This window comes from Bos grunniens, chromosome 5, assembly GCF_055505025.1.
Source record: "Bos grunniens cultivar Pamir isolate PY7600 chromosome 5, Bosgru_T2T1.0, whole genome shotgun sequence".
Lineage (NCBI taxonomy): Eukaryota > Metazoa > Chordata > Mammalia > Artiodactyla > Bovidae > Bos > Bos grunniens.
In genome coordinates, this window is record NC_141169.1 from 70,622,370 (window position 1) to 70,642,578 (window position 20,209).

At 48.4% G+C, this 20,209-nt stretch overlaps 1 protein-coding gene across 1 annotated transcript; it reads right to left on the minus strand.

Annotated features, from left to right (window-relative positions):
* Positions 1-7,608: 7,608 nt before the first annotated feature.
* On the minus strand, positions 7,609-16,275 carry CKAP4 (cytoskeleton associated protein 4). Its single transcript, XM_086403982.1, has 2 exons — positions 15,682-16,275; positions 7,609-10,083 (listed from the first exon to the last, which is right to left on the minus strand). Exons 1-2 carry the CDS (start codon positions 16,132-16,134, stop codon positions 8,767-8,769), a joined length of 1,770 nt encoding a protein of 589 aa, XP_086260108.1. The 5' UTR covers positions 16,135-16,275; the 3' UTR covers positions 7,609-8,766.
* Positions 16,276-20,209: the final 3,934 nt, after the last annotated feature.

Consider the following 20,209-nt stretch of genomic DNA (forward strand, 5'->3'; position numbering starts at 1 on the left):
TTGTTAAGAGAAGAAAAAGATATTAAGAACAATATAATGAATACCCAGGTAATCCCCACTTAACCTAAGAAACCAATCTGAATTTGGATAGTCAGTGTCCTAGCTACTTTTTGACCCTTGTACTATAATATACAGTATTACTTTGTATGCTTTCTTAATTTTATATACAAGTTCTCATACTGTGTATTTTCTTTTCTTTTTTTTCCCACTCAGCATTTAGTTAAGAGATCCATTCACATTGATACACAGCTTCTGATTTATTCATTTTTATTTTTGTTTTGGAGTACATTGATTGAACAAGGGATAAAGTAGTCATTGATTAGGTTACCAGACTTCTTAGGTATTTACAGTCTTTTACTTATTTGCTTGTTTTTCTTATTTAACTTATATGCAGAGTACATCATGAGAAATGCTGGGCTGGATGAAGCACAAGCTGAAGTCAAGATTGCTGGGGAGAATATCAATAACCTCAGATATGCAGATGACACCGCCCTTATGCCAGAAAGTGAAGAAGAACTAAAGAGCCTCTTGATGAAAGTGAAAGAGGAGAGTGAAAAGGTTGGCTTAAAACTCAACATTCAGAAAGCTAAGATCATGGCATCCGGTCCCATCACTTCATGGCAAATAGACGGGGAAACAATGGAAACACTGAGAGACTTTATTTTCTTGGGCTTCAAAATCACTGCAGAAGGTTACTGCAGCCATGAAATTAAAAGACACTTGCTCCTTGGAAGAAAAGCTATGACCAACCTAGACAGCATATTAAAATCAGAGACATTATTTTGCCAGCAAAGGTCCATATAGTTAAAGCTATGGTTTTTCCAGTAGTCATGTATGGATGTGAGAGCTGGACTATAAAGAAAGCTGAGCACCAAAGAATTGATGGTTTTGAACTGTGGTGTTGAAGAAGACTCTTGAGAGTCCCTTGGACTGCCAGGAGATCCAACCAGTCCATCCTGAAGGAAATCAGTCCTGAATATTCATTGGAAGGATTAATGCTGAAGCTGAAACTTCAATTCTTTGGCCACCTGATGCTAAGAACAGACTCACTGGAAAAGACCCTGATGCTGGGCAAGACTGAAGGCAGGAGGAGAAGGGGATGACAGAGGATGAGATGATTGGATGGCATCACCGACTTGATGGACATGAGTTTGAGTAAGCTCCGGGAGTTGGTGATGGACAGGGAAGCTTGGCGTGCTGCAGTCCATGGGGTCTCAAAGAGTCAGACACCACTGAGTGACTGAACTGACAGTCTTTTACAGGGTTTCCCTCCCTAGCAGCTCAGTGGTAAAGAATCCAGCTACCAAAGAAGGAGAAGTAGGTTCGATCCCTGGGTCAGGAAGATCCCTTGGAGAAGGAAATGGCAACCCACTCTAATACTCTTACCAGGGAAACCCCATGGACAGAGGAGCCTGGCACAGTCAATCCATGAAGGTCACAAAAGTGTCAGTCATGACTTAGTGACTGAACAGCAACAGTCTTTTTAGTTATAAGCAGTACTATTATGCTTATCATTTGCATGGCTCCACGTCACTTTGTGTCCATGTGAAAGTTGGCATGTTGTCATTGCTTAGTCACTAACTTGCATCAGACTCTTTGTGACCCCATGGACTGTAGCCCACCAGGCTCCTCTACCCATGGGAGTCTTCAGTCAAGAATACTGGAATGGGTTACCATTTCCTTCTCCAGGGGATCATCCTGACCTAGGGATTGAACACAAGTCTCCTGTACTGCAGGCAGATACTTTACCACTGGCCACCAGGGGAGCCAAAAGTTGGCATAATGGTGTACGATTCCATGTAGTAAAGAACGTGGCTTCTGGAGCTTTAGGGCACAGCTGGATCCAGGTTCTCATTCTATGTCATAAGGAACCAGTTACTGCCATCCCTTGGATTTGCTTTCCTCTATGCCAGCTTCATTCTCAGTGATCTCTCCACATAAGATGGCCCCTAGCTGCTGTGGGCTTATATCCAGCCAGTGGACAAAGGGCACCCCTTTCTAGAAAGTCCCAGCAGCAATGGGTGAGATTGGGACATGTATTTGTCAACTACAAACTGACACTTGCCAAGAGCATTTGCCAGTGACTGAACAACAACAAGGGCATTTGCCATCGGCCTCTGTGGAGATTGAACCCTGTGCTGCCGCAGCTGCCAACCTTCAACACCCTCTGAGGGGAATTCAGGGTGGAAGGTGAGGCACTCTGTGCTCGAGGAAAACTGGTAGAACAGGTCTTTAGATAGATATTTTCAGGAGTTGATTTCATGATCTAATCCTTTCATCTCTTCATATCTAGAAAATCACCAAATCTCTTCGTGGTGACATCAGTTCCTCATAACTAGGAGAAAATCGTTTATAAAATAAGCACTTGATTGCATTAAGCTCCCCTTTCACCAAAGTCTTATATACTGACCTTCCCCCATTGCCTCTTTGGAGCAGTCTCTCGGAGCTATCCATCTGAGGTGCTGTCTCTGGGCTACAGTCCTCATTTTGCCCCAGATAACATTTAACTCTCATGTTGTGTAGGGCTTCCCTGGTGGCTCAGATAGTAAAGAATCTGCCTGCAATGCAGGAGACCCCGAATTGATTCCTGGGTCAGGAAGATCTTTGTGTATCTTTTTAGTGTAGTCCTTGGGGGTCTACACTAGCAGTATTTCTTTGTGTATCTTTTCAGTCGGCTTGTTCATCTCGAACAAATCAAACCAGGAGAATGGGATTTCTCACTGGCCAATCCTGGGTCATGTGTTTATCACGGTCGGTCTCATCAAATGGCAGTGGACTGGGAATGGGAAGGGGTGATTCTGTGAATAAAAACAGAAGAGCTGTTGCCAAACACGGGAGGACTGATGCTGGGCAGGCAACAACAGAGGTCCAGGGCCTCGTCGGCCCCTCCTGTGTGCAACCCTCTACCACTGCATGCCGTACTACATGTGATCCTTCATACATGTGTGGGAATCTCTCAAGAAAAGGGGCCCTCAGCCTTCATCTTGTCTCCCAGAATGAATACAGTTCTGCCCTGTTGATAATAAATGGCGGCCTGTGGAATCCAGTCCTGACCAGATGCAGCCTGAGGAGGAGGACAGGCAGTCAAAGCCCCTACCTCTGTGGTTTTCACCTCCTCGCCTCTGGACCCAGCCTGAGAGGGGAGTGGTTTCTACCACTCTTCACACTTCTTTGTCCTCTCAGAGTTGTTGACTAGCAAAATGGAGACCCTAACATTGTTTGTCCAGTTCAAAAAACCTTATGACCGCAAACAGATACTGTTTATTGAACACCTACTATGCGCCTTTTTTTTTAAGTATGTGACAGGGGCAAGATTTAGCGAATAAGAATGTCTTCAGCCTTCTGTAAATATACTAAGAGCAATTGTATATTTTAATAAATTTTGTACTGTGTGAATTATATCTCAATGTAGTTTTTTTAAAAGGAATTCCAGGTCTTATGTGGTATGATTCAATCTATATAAAAGTCAAGAATGGACTAATCTATGGTGATGGTGGTCAGAAGAGTGGTTACCTTGGGAACTGACATGACCGTGGGGCATAGGAAGCTTGTGAGGTACTGGAAACGTCTCTCTTGATCTGGTGGTTAGCACGTGGTGTGTCACGTAGAAATTCACTCAGCTGTGTACTTCTGATGTGTATGCCTTAAAGCCCACGTGTTATACTTCAATAAAAAGTAAACTCAAGAAGTACTGGGTATTTTTCAGTGAAGAAATCAGTTCTAGAGTAATTCAGAGCACAGGATTTTTCCTCTATTTTTATTTTTTCCATTTTTTTTTCCATTTTTTTGATTGAGATAAAATTCACATAACAAAGTTAAACATTTTAAAGTGAATCATTCAATGGAGTTTAGTATGACCACAGCGTTGTGTAACAACCACCACTATTATGGTATCATTTTCATCACCCCAAAAGAAACCTGGTGCCTGCTAAGCAGATGCTCTCCACAACTCCTTCCCCCTCCCTCTGCCCCCACAACCACCAACTTGCCTTCAGTCGCTGTAGATTTATTCTGGATATTTCATATACATGGAATCATACAATATTTGACCTGTTGTGTCTGTAAGAGCACAGGTTTTTAACTGGGATATTCTTCTGAAGCCGAAGGGGAGACACTGAAGGATTAAGTGGGGGAAAGGACACAGGCTGACTTTTGAGACATTCTCTTTCTCAAAGCTTTTGAGGAACATCACACCAGTTACCCACTGGGGATTCCCTGAATGGGAACCATGCTGGGGACAAAGAGGCCAACTAGGAGCTGTTCATATCCCTCAAGATACGGACTGCAGTTTGTACATTTAGCTCTGTTTCTTTCCACGTTTACTGCCTCCCCAGAGCTGGACTGTAAACCTCATGAAGGCAGGAACCACATGTCTTGTTCCTTGTCATCTCTTTGTTCCACAAAAAGCAGTGCTCTCCAAGTAGTGAGTGAATAGTGAGTGCATGAACCAGGTTTCTGTATTAATAGGCAGAGGGTGCAGTCAGGGGTTGCTGCTGGAATTCAGGGACCATCCAGTGATGGAGTAAAGGCTGGGGGATGTGGGATGGAGTGGCTGTGTCCAGGTTTCTATCCAAGATGATGTGGAAGGACAGGAAAAGGGAGAGGTGGGAAGACAGGAGGGACTCGAGCTTCTAGTTCAAGCAATGAGGGAGCAGTGGTTACCCTGATTCCAGGGAAAAACAATGACTTTAGTTTTGAACCCTGTGAGATGTCAGGGGGATGGGGGTGGGGAGGGGTGCAGTGTGTCCAGATATTACTGAATATTTAGATCCATAGCTCAGAATCATGCTTTGAAGAAAACATTTTCTTGTTGCTCAGTCATGTCTGACTCTTTATGACCCCATGAACTGCAGCCTGCCAGGCTTCCCTGTCCTTCACGATCTCCCAGAGTTTGCTCAAATGCTTGTCCATTGAGTTGGTGATGCCATCCAACCATCTCATCCTCTAGACGCCCCTTCTCCTCCTGACCTCAATCGTTCCCAGCATCAGAGTCTTTTCCAGGGTCTTTTCCACAGGCTCTTGTGGAAAACATAGGGTGATTTCTAAATATTTAACCACTGTCAAAGCATGGGTGTGCAGTCATCAGAATTAATGCTGGCCATGAGGCTGAAGCACTGTCCTAGAGGTTCCAGTACATCCATATTTTAGCCAGTTGCTGGACTGCAGGAAGGTTAGTGGTCCCAAAAGAAGGCACTCGGGGCTGCAGGTGTTTACCAAGCAGCACAGAAGTATTTCAATCTTTCACCCTCTGGTGTGGCTGCACATGAGCCCTGGAGTTCTTGCTATAGCCAGATGTTGTGTTAACCTAAACCCTCTCCACCCATGGCCCCCTGCAACCCTCACAGTCATCCTGTTAGGTATCATCACCATCCTAAGTGCCATGCGACACGGTAGCACTTTCCTTACCAGCACGCTGCCAGTCTTGCCTGGGGAATTTCACTGCAGTCGATTATCCTGGTGCCAGGTCATCCAGTTTTGTTTTTTAGTATTTATTCTTATTTATTTGGCTGCACTGGGTCTTAACTGTGGCATGTAAGATCTTTGATCTTCATTATGGCATTCAGGATCTTTTTAGTTGTGGCATGTGGAATCTAGTTCCCTAATCAGGGATCAAACCCGGGCACCCTGCACTGGGAGTATGGAGTCCTAGCTACCGGACCACCAGGGAAGTCCCTGAATCATCCACTTTAATCAAGGCCTTCAGTAACTTGTGCCTATCCCCTGTTCAAAGGGCGGGGCAGCCTCATGTTTCCTGAGTGTTCCCATTATTCACGGACACATTCCAATTGATTTCCCGCAGGCCTCTGCGAATCTATTCTAACCACCCTAGCCCAACTCTCGCAGAACTTGCCACTCTCTCTTCTGTACTGCATTAGACCTGGCTATAGCACCTGTGATTCCTTATGCTATCTACCAGCTTTCAGGACTGTCACTCCCATTCCACTCAGCTATAGGTCCTTGAAAGACAAGGATCTTGTCAGGTCCATCTTGAATTCACTGATATTTGGCAAAATGTTTGGCTATGGGCTCAACAAATGTCCACTGAATGAATAAGTGAGCAGAGTCACGAGGAAGACTGAATTGTGATTATTGGGGTAAGATCTCATAATGCATTCCTTTTATCTTTACCACTTGAATTTATATCTGATTACTTCTCTGACCCTAGTAGATGTTTTCAACTATGAATATTAAATGAGAATATATTAAACTACTCCACAGTCGGAGATTAAGGACTGCAGAAATGAAGGTAAAAGAGCAAGAATATGCCTGATGCAACCAACTGACCTGAGAATCAGAATTTAATTTGCTCCAAACATGGGGGTTTATCCTGCTCAGCACCCTCCCCCAAAGAGGGCAAAATGAGTTGTTAAAACATACATATCAACTCTTTGACTTTAAAATAAAAATACAGATATGATAGCTAACACTAATAAAGGGCCCATCTTGATGCGCAAACTGCTTTGGGAAAAATAAGAGTTGTGAAGGCTTAGGGATGCTGACCCCAGGATGCAGAATGACCAACAGAGAAGTTCAGAGATGAGAGGCCCTCCAGTCAGAGTGGAAGCTTGAAGGTCCGTATGCACTCAGGTCTTGGTCTCCCCTGTGCCCTCTCTCCCTTTGGGAGAGAAAAGAGCTCATGCAGTCTCTGAACCAACAGACAGGAGGTGTTGCCCAGGTCAATGAAGGCCTGCCCTTGTGCTGGTGGAAGGTGGAGGATGCTGTTACAGTTAAGAGCAGGGACTGGGTTCAAACCTCAGCCCTGCCCTCTCCTAGCTAATGACTGTACGTTGTGCTTATTTACAAGCCTGTTGTTCCTTTATAAAACGGGGAATGATACTGCCTACCTCCGGGGAATATTAGAAGGAATAAACAGAGGCCTATGAAGTGCTAAGCACCTGGCACTGGCAGACAAGTACTCAATTCAATGAACAGTATCCTTTGTTATAGAGTGGTAGGTGTATGGCAACCTGAGAAGTCAACATTCCTAGGTTTGCACAGGGGCCAAAGGTCACACAGATGAATCAACACACTGGTTCTCAAACCTGGCTGCACATTAGAATCAGCTAGGGAAACTTTACTGATTTTTTTTTTTAAACATTTATTTTTCCTTATTTGGCTGCACCAGGTCTTAGCTGTGGCCTTCAAGCTCTTTTAACTGTGACATGTGGGATCTAACTCCCTGACCAGGGATCGAACCTGAGTCCCCTGCACTGGGAGTAGAGAATCTTAGCCACTGGACCACCAGGAAGTCCCTCAGCTAGGAGGCCTTTAAAATGCTAGTGCCAGCCCTCTGTACCCACTGAATCCAAAATCTATGGAGAGGGTCCCCAGGTATTTTTTAAGGCTCCAAGAATCTAACAGAAAGCCAGGGTTGTAACCCTCTGCTATAGTTAAGCACTGGGGTCAAGCAATGACCTATAAAGAAAACTGCTAATAGTCAAATCAGAACTAGGTGCCCAGGCCTAACAGGGAGGACATCTTGATTGAAAAATTAAAAAAAAAAAAAGTTTACAATTGAAAATTACCCATCTTTCTAATTCTGAATACTGCACATTAATACATCATTAAAAGTTACCAAATTCTCAGAAAACCACAACTCTGGAAAAGTCATAACAAAGCTCAAGTGTTTTATTAAGAATTAAAAATACTGTAAATAAGCCATACAGTTCATTTCACAGTAAACTAAACAAACCTTTTTTTTCTTTTTCCTTTTTTTTTTCTTTTTTTCTTTTTTCTTTTTTAAAGGGCAAGACAGCCATTAAAGAACAGTACAGCTCAAAGGGGGAAGGGGAACAGCAAATGGCTACAGAAAATGCACACGGTCCTCACTGATGGATGGGGTCTGCTGACAGCAAACCTCTTCAAGAACATTGTGATAAAAGAGAGATGGTGGCCTCCATTCCCTGGGGAGGCAGTCTATGCCTTTATGAGCAGCTCTCGTAATACATTTCCTGAAGGAATCCAAGGACTCTCAGGGATTCTAAACCCTTATTCTGAACGCACTATTTGGGGCCTTATCAAGAGGTGACACGGGTCAGCCACAGGGGACTCTGTGGGGGGTTGTGTCTTCACATTCAGAACCGGCTGAATTCTTTGCATAGTTACCACTGAGATCGTGAAATGGTTCAGGAATGGAAAAGACACCTTTCCCCACAGAGGCGACCATCAAGCAGCTGATGCAACTAAAAACCGAGGGCTTGTCCCCCTCTCAATTCAGAGCTGACCTTAATGAGCTGTAACCAGTTTGAAGTGGAAGACAAGAAGTGAGTGACATCTCATGAAAACCTCGGCCAGAAGTACTAAAAAAAAGATAAAAATAAAATGAATTTTCCTTAAAGACAATTAAAAAGAAAGGTACCTCCTACCCCCACATTTTGCTTGAAATCTGCCAGCCAGGCAGGATTTTTGAGGTTAATCTGCTTCTGTTAATCCTCAACTGCAGCCACTACGGTTCTTCCCTGACACTAGGAAGAGACATCCCTTCTAGAAGGTGCCTCTGAGGCACAGAAACCGTGCCTTCAGGAAACCGGCCCCCAGCCCCAAAGCTGAAGCAGAAGACTTTTGCACAACCCTTGGTGCGCGGTAACCATCATAAATAAGTTAACCGGGCACAAAACCATGGAAGGCCCGGGAGGTCCTGGTAGTGCGGGTCGTGGAGGGACCTGGCTGTGGGGGGAGAGTTGAGGAGGGGCCATTTTTTTTTTTTTTTTTTTTTTGGTCATGAAAAACTGCACTGGCCATCCGTGCCCTGCACACGCAATCCATTTAGACTTTCTCATGAATCTTTTCCACTTTCACAAACAACCTATCCAGGTCATTCCTCAGGTCCTCTAGCAAACCCTTGGCGGACTCCAAGTTGTTCTCGTTGGTCTCGATCTTCACCGAGTACGCGACCAAACTGTCCACAGCAGTCCTAAGCATTTTTAAGTCCGACTCCACCTGGCCCACAGAGGCTCTGAGGTTGTCGAGAGAGGAGAGTCTGTCCAGCAGGTCCTGGTGGGGCACGGCGGTGGCCTCGCGGCCCAGCAGCGTGTGGACCTGCTCCTGCACCTTCTGCAGAGCCTCCACAGCGCCGGGGAGCTCGGCCACGCGGCGCTTCAGCTCGTCCACGTCACCGGCCAGTGAGAGCTGGGCCTCGCCAAGGCCACGCACCGTGCCTGCCAGGCCGCCCTCGGCGTCAGCGTCGGGGCCCAGGCCGGCCACGCGCTCCTGCAGCTCCGCCAGGCGCCGCGCCTGTTCTTCGCTCTGAGCGCGCAGCGCCTCCAGGCTCTCGCCCTGGCGCGCTGAGGCTGCCCGCGCCGCCTGCACCCCGTCTTCCACGCTCTGCAGCCGCGAGTCCAAGCCTTGGCTCTCCTTTTGGAGCGTTTCAAAGGCCTCGGAGGGTCTGAAGGCCCCGTCTTCTTCTGGCCGGAGGGCTGCGGCCTTGAGCTGGCCGAGCTCCTCCTCGAGTCTCCTGATCTCCTCGGGGAGATGGGCGGCAGACTCCTCAGCCCGGAGGATCTTCTCCGTGAGCGCCTGAAGGGTGTGATGTTCCGAATCGGCCGCCTCCTTGAACCTCTGCTGCTCCTGTTTGAGGCTCACCAGTTCTTTGACCTCTGTGTAGACATCCGACTCCATGGTCTGGATGGCGCTTCTCAGGGCCTCCATGTCCTTCTCTTTGGACTTCACAGAGGTTTGTATTTCCTTAACCACTTCCTTCAAGGCTTTCAGATCCTGCTTGTATCCCTCCGAGTCTTCCAGAGAGGCGACCTTGGCCTTCACGTCGTTGATTTCCTTCTGGCTCCTCTTCTGGACATCCGTGAAGATGGCGATGTTGTCATTGATGGACTTGGTGAGCTCCGTCAGCCTTTCCTCCACTGTGTTCTCCAGGGAGGTGAAGTCGCGCTCCCGGGCATCCTTGACCACGTGGATCCCATCAGAGAGGTCTTTGAGGATCTCATTCTGGAGTTTTTGTAGAACTTCACTGATGCGGTTGATCTCGCTCTCCCCCTGCTTCACAGCTTTCTCTGTGAGATCATGTTTATGTTGGGAGCTTCTCACGAGGGACTCAAAAGTACCGAATGTGGCTTGCAGAGACTGCACCTATAACCAAAATACAGATGTTAACCACAGAGAACTGCTGAAGGGTTTTATGCAATTCAGCTATATTTTTTTTGATCTGCCCAGCTTAAAGGTCCCTCCTCCAACAGAACAGCACCATAATTCTCCTTTGGGGAACCATCCTTACACACAGCCCATATGGTTTGGGGGACCAACCCAAAGGCTCCACTACAAGCCCTCTAGGCCTGACCAATCAATGCTTTCCATCCACCCACTTCCCCACCCTGGCCTGGAACTACAGTGATTAGGGGATGGGCATGTGGCCTAAGCCAGGCCAGCAAGTCAATTGCATAACTTCTCTTAAAACTACTGGGAATAGAAAGCTCTTTCTACTGGAATTGCTAGCTATAGGATGAGGGAAGTCTGGAACAGCTCAGACCAGCACATGATCAATGCCTGCCTACAGATCAAGCCAGCACAGAAGGAAGCAGAACTCAGGGAGGGCAAGATCAAGTTCTGAAGATACAATTTAAACCCCTGGAGACAGCCATACTGAAGGCATCTACTCTGGAACTAGTAAGTTTGAGCCAATAAATTATCTTTATCCCTCCCTCCATCTTTCTTTAGGGCAATTTTAGCTGAATTTTTAGCTCTTGCAACTGAAAGGTCCCAAGTTTTCACAGAAACAAAGCTGAGGCACATGGGAGACACTGGGCAGGAAGGCAGGAGACCAGGTTCAGATCTCTGCTTGGTAGTTCTAGCTCTTTGGCCCTGAACAAATCACATCCTTAACTGAAAATGTGATCAGTGGACCAGTGGCCCTTAGCATTTTCTGGCTTGTGAACACATTATGATACTGACTGCCACTATACATTCATTCTAAATAAATTCTACCCTGAACAGGGTCTGACCTGGGAACCACTCCAGGGAGCAGGTTTAATGTCCTGAGAGGCTGAGAGTATGATGATTAATGGCCTGCCAAAACAGTCAGAACTGCTGAGCAGAACTGAGCAGGACAAAATGAAAGGAGGAAGGGGTGGTGAATGGATTAAATAAAATAGAAAAAACTGATGATTATTGAAAGTAGGGTTCACTATATTGATCTCTTCTTTTCTTAATGCTTGAACATTTCCATAATGAAGGGCTTTAAAAAAAAATAGCATGGGTTTTAGAATGGGACCACCTATGCTCAAATCCTAGCTTGGACACTTTCTAGCTTTGTGATCACGGGGAAGTAATTTAGCATATCTATGCCTTGGTTTCCTCAGCCACAGGATGGAAACAAAGATAGTATCTAATTCATTAGCTTGTTTTGTGAGAATAAAGTGAGTTAATATATATAAAGTGCTTAAATTGGGCATAACACATAGCTGTGCCCAGTCGCTCAGACTCTTTGCGACCCCATGGACTATAGCCCTCAAAGCTCCTCTGTCCATGGGAATTTCCAGGCAAGAATACTAGGGCGGGTTGCCATTTCCTCCTCCAGGGGATCTTCCTGACCCAGGGATCAAATCTGCATCTGTTGTGTCTCCTGCATTAGCAAGTAGATTCTTTATCACCATGCAACCTGTAAACAGTAACTGTCACCTTCATTATCATTGCATCTTTCTGGAGTAGCTCAGCGCCCACCCCTGGCCCAGTGACAAAGGGCAAACACTACAGGACTAGGAATAGTACCCTGGGCTCTAGTTCCAGTCCCACCAATAACCAGCTCTGTGAGCACAAGGAAGTCACACTCAAATTCCAAGTCCCAAGTTCTTCATCTATTAACAAATCGGTTTCTAAAGTCCTTTATTGCTTCTACCAGTCTGTGATTTTAAAGCAGATTAGAATAAGGTTCTCAGGGACTCCAGAATACTAGACAATTTGCCTGCTCAACCAAATATAACCTGAGTCATAAAGGACACCTTGAGAAGGTACCAGAGACAGCTCTCCTCTGAAACTAGGTTATTCAGTCACAGAATCTGCCTGTTCTAAGCACAGATTTCAGAACAGGGGTGTCAACAGGTAGGCACAGTACCTGAAACATGGTAGGTGTTCATCAGTGTTTTCTGAATGAATCAAAGAATGAATGAATTTACAGAGCAAGGCCTGAAGAAGCCCAGGCTGGTCCATTTCCCCAACCCGTCTGTCACTCCTAACCTGGACTGGCTCTTTACAGACGGCTAGGAAGGGACCTAGATCAGAAATGACAGATGAAACCAATGAAAAGAGCACAGACAGTGTCTCCCTATGTTGGTGCTGTTCATCTTCTGAGCTGTTCATCTTCACATGCAAAGACCCCGTTATAATCAATATGCAGTGATTTTATCTGTTTCCCCAGCATATGTGGGATGCCCACTAAGTGGTGGACAAGATGCCCGAGCAGAGTGACACTAAGACAGGATCCCTGCCCTCAAGGAGTTCACAGTAGAGGCGGGGTAAGAGACTAGTTAGCGGTGGTTGATATTCAACAGGAACTTGATGTAAATAATTATGCAAATTTAAGAGACATCATCTCAATCCACCCTCATAATAATCTCATGGAAGCACCTATTGATCCCCATTTTACAAAGCAGGAGCCTGGGAAGTGGTAGAGCTGAGCATCAGAAGCCAAGAATGTCTGAGTTTAGAAACTGCACTCTTGGCCTCCAGTGATACACCCGGGCAGAAGCATGTTTAAAGTGCACTGAGTGCCTAGAAATGCTGCTCAGCCTCAAGCCATGACTCCTAGCCCAGAGCAAGATGAGAGAACAAAGAAATATGACCAGAGAACTCACTCGCCCACAGACAGCTCTTAGTCTCATTCAACTGACCCCACCGGCCTTAAGCCAACTTCTAAAATCACTGTATGCCACCCTGGATCTGCCAAGGCAACCCAAGCCCTTCAGAGGGCCTAGAGCAGAATCAGGGTTTCTGAAGCCCTGCGCCTAACTGTGCCTGCTGAATCTTCAGGATAAGAACAGGCCAGCCTCTCAGCCCATTCAGCAGACTGGGGCCATGCCCAGGTCTGAGAACATCTGAGAGCATCTGAGAACGAGATCAGGTGGGCACCCCAAAGGGCAGTGGAATAGCATGCTTCAAAGTCACACTGCTCTGATTCCAACCCCAGCTCCACCACCGAGGGTCTGCACATGACCCTGAATGAGCAACACAACTGCTCCAGACTCAGCTGGCCTATCTGTGCAGCGGTGCTCATGTCTCAGAGGGTAACTGGGAACACCTGGCCCACAGCGAAGACTAATTATGAATAATAATAATACAGTAAGAATATGTCTCTGAGAAGAACCAAACCCTCATCCTCAGAGGAATAAGGTGCTCAAACTTAGTTTGTCAGAGGACCATCCATCACTACTCACTCCTTAAGGCAAAGTAAAATCTACTGGCCACCCTGGAGATCCAGAGAGAAGTGACCACATGCAATGGAAGATCCTATGTGGCAAATGTTCCAAGTCAATGAAATGGACATTAATTGAGCACCTACTAGGTACTAAGCAAGGCATGGGAAAGATGGCAAAATGAATAGGTAAGTGGTGAACCGTGTTCTAGGAGTTCACTGCACTTTGAATCCTAGCACTGCTGGTTGTGTAACCATGTACAGTTACTCAGCCTCCTGGTGTTCACCTTCCCGGTCTGTGAAAAGGGGATCATATCAGTACTTATCAGTACCTGTTAGCACCGTGAGAGTCAGATGAATGCACAACAAACATGAGGCATTAAATATGAGCCTCTACACTACTAAAAAAGAAAGGTCATAATTTCAATGGTTTATAGCCAGGTGGATTCTTGAAAACCTGGAAAGAGTCCTCCCCTTACTATGGAGATGGGAGAACTGAGTACCCAAAAGGAAAGGGAATCTGTACAAAGCTGAGATGGAGCAAGAGTGGGAACCAGATGGAAGAATAAGGGAGGGGACAGGGAGGAAGCAGAAAGAATAAACCTCAATTTCTTTCTCCTGCCTCAACTCAAGACCTCCACCATCTGGGCCTCATCTTTAGCCTCCCCTCTTACAGCCTCCTAAATTTTACTCTGCTGCAGGCAGGATGGCCATGTAGAGTCTGCCAAACAAGCCTGTGTGTTCCTCATGCCATCTCTCAACAGTTATCCACCACCATATAGATCTAGACTGGTACCACGCTGGCCACCGGGTCACAGGCCTGGGCAAACTCCACCTTCTCTCTCTTCTGAACTCACACAGCAGTCACCCTCAACCAAAACCTGCCTGTGGGCTGCTTCACAAATAGGATTTGTCCTTTGCACCTTCATACCCTCCACAGGGCCTACCAGGAGCCATGCGACTATCAGACTTCACCAAATATTATGATTGATTGGTAAGTGGGTGGATCAAGAGAGGAAACAAAGAGCCTACTGATGATACTTCAGCAGTATGTCTATTTTTTAAGAATGATTTGACATTCCAGATAGGCAAAGCAGCGCTGCCTACTTAATTCCCTTCAAAAAGTCACCTCCCTTGGCCTGCAGCATGGAGCAAAATGACTCACTCCAGTTGCTCCACCAGTCTTAAGAGGAAATTCCTAGTCCCGCATATTCTACACAGTCAATAGAAACTTGGCAGGGCCGGCAGCATGCTGGGAAAAGGAGGCAGCAGTTCCGGGCTCAGAAGAGGTGGCGGGATTTTTTGTTTCAATCATGCAACCAAGTTTCATTGAGCAATGACATGAGTGGAGGACGGAGGAGGGGGAATGAGGCTGAAGGAGCTGCACTTGGTGTAAAAAGAAAAATCAGAAAAGGTAGACCCTAAGCAGCTTTCTGTTGAAAGGTGGGTCCATTGGAACCTGAAACAGGCCCCAGTGGCCTCAAGGCTGTCATGCAACCTGCCACTCACCAGTTGCGGTCTTTGTCAATTAAGCTCTAAATCTCAATTTTCTGGTCTGGAAAACAGAGTCAAAACTGCCAGTCCTCTCTCCTTCCCTCCCTCCCAAGGTTGCTATGAGGATTAGATAATAAGTGAGTAAGCCCTCTAAACACCATATAAATGTACCTCTGTATTATTCACCAGTGTGACCTAGTATCTTTGGCCGTTCCTCTCCTCTAAGGCTGAAATATGCTATCATACTTCCAAGGCCCACTTAGGTACACTAGTCTAATAAAGCGCAGGGGGCCTAACGAGATGAAATATTTCATCAGAACTATACAAACGAGTAACATCACTAGCTTCTCTATCCCCGGGCTCCGGGTCTATTAAAATCTGGCTCAGATGTCTCCCACGGGGAGAGCAGAGGTGCGGCCTTGCCCGAGGCTTCCAGGGATGCGCTGGTTTCCCTTCCAAGCTCCTCTCCAGACAACTCTGCCCATTCAGCGGTTCCTAATCCAAAAAGAATGAGCTCCCCAGAGCATGCCGGCTTCCTTACAGGTCACCGCTAATGTCCTATGACAGGCCCTTGGCCCACCCTCCCAGGCGGTCCGAACATCCTCGAAGCGGTCCATCCCTCGGGCCGATTCCTCAGCGGCCATTAACAAAGAGGGTCTGGGGGCTGCCTCGGAGCCAAAGGGCCGGGGCGAGGGGATCCCGAGCCGCTGGCGGAGGACACCCGGCCTGGGCCGGCGAGGGCCCCCGCCGGGAGGGCACGAGGGGGCCTGGCTGTGTGTGCGGGAGCCGCCGCCGCCGGGAGCACGGAGGTTGGGGGCCTGGGTACCCACCTTCTGCTCGACGCCCTGCAAGCCCTGACCCAGCTCCTCCCGCTGCCGGGAGAAGTCCTGGTGGCTGCGCCGGACGTGCTGGACCTCCTCCAGGACGTGGTGGACACACCAGCCCGAGAAGGCGGCCGCCGCCACCAGGGCGAGGTAGAAGAGAAAGTTAAGCACCCGGCCGAGCCTGCGCGAGCAGGACGCGGAGGACGAGGCGGCAGCAGCGGCGGCGGAGGAGGAGGACTTGCCGCCGCGGTGGCCGCCCTTGCCGTGCGCCTGGTTCTGCGGATGCTGCGGCGGGTGCTGCTGCTGCGGGTGCGGCGCGGGCGGCGGCGGGTGCTGCTGCGGCGCCGGCGGCGGCTTCTTCGCCACGTCATCCGCGCCGCCCGACGGGTGGGCGCCCTTCTCCGAGGGGCTCGCGGCGCCGTGGCCGCCCTTGGAGCCCCTTTGTTTGGCCGAGGGCATGTCGGGCGCGGCGGCGGCTGAGGCCGCAGGCTGCGAGGCGAGCGAGTGGGGCGCGCGGCCGGGGAAACTTCCTCGGGCTCCCCCGGGGCTGGGCGAGCAGCACGCGGGCGCTGTTGGCGTCGGAGCGGCCGAGAGAGAGAGAGCGAGAGCGGGCGGGCGGGCAAGGAAGGAGGCCGGGCGAGGGAGGAAGGAGGAGGGGGCCTGCCTCCGCCGCCGCCGCCGCGGCGCCGACCCCGCCTCCCGGGAAGGGAGGCCGGCAGAGCCGAGCCCGGAGCGCCTGCCACGCACGCTGGGGCCGGCGGGCGGCCCCTCCCCTTGCCGCCACGACCCCAAAGAGGGAGGGCCGAGCGGGGGGCGGCCCCGCGGGGTCTACGGAGGCTGGGATAGGGCGAGGGGATCTAGGGGAAGGCGGTGGCCCAGCCGGGTCTACGGGAGCCGGGGTGGGATGAGGGTGGCCGAGGAAAAGGGGCGGCCCAGCAAAAAGGTCCAGGGGTTGGGGGTTCGGCGGAGGGGAGGGTTGTGGCCGAGCGGGGTCTACTGGGGCATGGTGGGAGCGGGGGGCGACGATGGTATCCCAGCCGGGTCAATGGAGGTCAGGGCAGGCGGCTGTAGGGGGCGAGGTGGGGAGCGGCCGGGCCGGGTCTAAGGAGGCGGGAACCGGCTGCTGAGGTGGCCACAGGGAGGGGGCAGAGGGCTGGGTCAACTGGGACCCGGACTGGCGACTGAGCTGGGGCCCCGGGTGCCCCGGGGAAAGGCGGCCGGGCGGGTCAGAAGTGGAGGAGCCGGGCAAAATCTAGTGTTGAGGACTCAGCGCGAGCCCCGCTCCCTTCTGGACCCTTGCGAAGAGAGGAAATGAAGGGGGGCGCCCCAGGAGCCGTGCTCCTGGGAGTGGGAGTAAAGGGGCAAGAAGAGACCCCCATTCCTTTTTCCGGGGAGCTGGGGAAACCCCCAACTCCCCTCACTCTTCCCCGATCCCACCCTCCACGCCTCCGGGGGTTGGACCTTTTTTCTTTCCTGGGGTTGGACCTTTTTTCTTTCCTGGGGTTTGAAGACTAGGCAGAAAGGGCTTTCTGAAAACCAGTTGGCCCCAAAGGCATGTTTCGGAAAAGTTTGCAAATATTGACGGGCTGCGTGAAGACTGTTCAAGGGAAGAGTCATGAGCAGCCCACTTAGCCCAGCCAATTCGCTGTCGACACTGTTGACTTTTTTCTGAAGCCCGTTCAACTCCATTTTCTCTTTGCCTCCCCCGCCCCGCACTGTGTCCGCTGCCCCCACTAAGGACAGGCTCTGTGCTACGCGCTGGCAACCGGCAGCGGCCGCAATGAGAGGACGGCAGATCAGGGCTTCCATGCCTACTTTGGTGGAAGGAAATAAACTAATGCCAGGCCCTGTGCTCCGCAACTTACATATATGTTCTACCAAACCTCACTGATATCTTCTAATATAGAAATTATTTTCCCTGCTTAATGGGAGACAAACTGAGCTTGAGCCCCACCCCAAGTGATTGTCCCAAGATCTCCCATAACCGTAATCTGAACCTTGATCTGCTTCTTCCGGAGCCTGTGCGGCTTAATATTGTTGTTTAGTCCCTAAATCGCAGTCTGACACTTTGCGACCCGGTGTACTGTAGCCCACCAGGCTCCTCTGTCCATGAGGTTTCCCAGACAAGAATACTGGAGTGGGTTGCCATTTCCTTCCTCAGGGGATCTTGGGCCGTGGAGAAATTAAGCAGTTTGTTCACACTCAATAAGGCCAGTTAATACTGGGACATGTACTGAGCTCCACTTTACAAGCTCCTTTCCCCCTAATCTTGGTGTCTGTCTGTGTGTGCCTGTGAGTTAGCAACCCTGTTTCTTTTCCCTGGAAACGTCTCTCAATTCCTTCTTTAAAAAAACACTCCCTATCCTTAAGGCCTAGTTCAAATACTCTCTTTCATGAAACCTTACTTGTAAACCACATGATACCTCTCATGCGACTTAGACACAGAAGACAATTGCAAAGCATTGTGTACGTTAGTTCAACATAGCAAACCTTTGTTGAGGGTCTGCTATATACCAGATCAATATCTGCAAAGTACTAGAGTCTCCTCTCTTTGAGGATAGGAAGCAACCATTGCCTATGTCTCTATGAATCTCACTTTATAAGATACTTTTAAAAATCTCTAGTGAATGAATGAACCTATGTCCCGGCCCTCAAAGGGCCTGCATTCCACTTGGAGAAATGTGCAGAAACATTTTGAAGGCTAAATTGTGTCATCCAGACTTACAAATGGAAAACAAACTTGGAAAGCAAACCATTAGGCTGCACCTGGGGAAGTCTTCTGAGGTGGAAAGTTCTTGAACAAAGCCTTGAAAAATAGATTTGCATAGGAGGAGAGTAGGGAGGATATTTCTGTGGCGGAAATGGGGGTGAACCCCGGGCACCTGTCTGACATTAAGGGTGTGAGCTGCAATTAGGAAAGAGAGATGAGCTGGATGGAGTGGGTCCAGGTTGCAGAGGTTCGCAGAAGCTGGCCAGGCTGGCACAAGAGTTGCTATTAGTGTGGGAGGCCAAAGTAGATTAAACCAGGTTCTGGACTAGAAATACAATCATTTGCCCCAGACAGAGAGCAGTCCCCACTCCACCTAAACACTAGGAGCTCTGATAGAAAACTCCCTGCTCAACAAGGCCTATGACTCTGACCTAGGAGGGGAGAAAGGAGATGGCATACGAAAGCAGAAGACTAATATCAGAAGATGCTAGAAGAACCTTGTTTAAAAACTTCCGCAGATTGTGTTTCAAATTTCTAGTGCACAAAAAAGTAACCATCCTCCTTCAAGCAATCATCCCTGTTAGGGCAGAGGTCATGATAATTTGCAAAGTGGCTTTGGGGGCTCAGCCAAGCACACCAAACTCTGTGACCTTGAGAAGTATACTTCTCTGGATTTCAAGGTCACCATTTCTGTATCTCTAAAGGCCTTTCTTATTATTAATCTATTTCTTATAGAAAATAGTCATCTGATTTTTTTCAATCAATTGTATTTCTTTTTTTTATTTTTATTTTTTTAATTTATTTTACTGTGCCAGGTCTTAGTTGCAGCACGAGGGATCTTTAATTGCTAACACTTAGTCGTAGCACGTGGGGTCTAGTTTCCTGAACAGGGGTTGAATCCCAGGCACCCTGAACTGGGAACTTAGAGCCTTAGCCACTGGACCACCAGGGAATTCCCAGTAGTCGGATTATCATGAGAAATAATTACATTTAAAAATTTTTTAAAGTTGATTCAACACATAGACCTGCTTTAAAAATGACAGATTTCTGAACGTTCTGCCTCCACCGAGCCCTGGGAGAATGAAGGGATGGGAGATGGGACTGTTATTAGTGTGTACCTCTCACCCTTTTCCTTTTGGGAGGTAGTGAAGTATAATGGTTAAGACATGGGCTCTGGAGTAGACTAACTCAAGTTCAAATTCAGCTCCATGACTGATGGGGGAATGTGAACTCTCTGAACCTCTGTGTCTTCAGAGGTAATAAAAACTGCTTCACCTGGTTGTTGTGAGGGTTAAAGGAGAGAGACTGTATGATCCTGGGCCCATGGCAGGACTCAGTGAATAAAGAGTAGGTAGAGTCACTGAAAGTCTAGCTGCACACAGAACTTCTATGTCTAGATTTCAACATTTTTCTTTCATCATTATTTCTTGGAGCTCCCAGCACCATTTGTGGCCTATAGACCACAGGCTCTGATGGGTTTAACTTGAAAGAGCAGCACTGTTTCCCTCTGGATTGTGGTTCCACCGTGGTGTTCAGCTACACCCAGAGGAGGAGGTTGGTAAGTAGTCGTGGAAGCACACCTTCTGGGACAGGAAGACTCCAGCGGTTCTTGGGGATTTCCATTCTTTTATCCTGTTTTCTTTGTCAACACAACAAGCATTTAGAGGAAGTTTCCTGTCTCCTCCTGATTTCTTCTTAGCCTTTTCCATTTCACTTTCCATAAAGTATGTTCGATGGTCAGGAATGTAGGTAGAAAAGAGGAGGAGCTAAAGCCATCTCTTCCTTTCCCCCAGCTTGTGCAAAGATGCTTCTGAACACCCTGAA

Coding starts and splice junctions, on each gene's coding strand:
- CKAP4 (XM_086403982.1), bottom strand. CDS start 16,134: ATGCCCTCGGCCAAACAAAGGGGCTCCAAGGGCGGCCACGGCGCCGCG. Junction 10,084..15,681: donor TGCAGGGCGTCGAGCAGAAG/GTGGGTACCCAG, acceptor TTTTGGTTATAG/GTGCAGTCTCTGCAAGCCAC.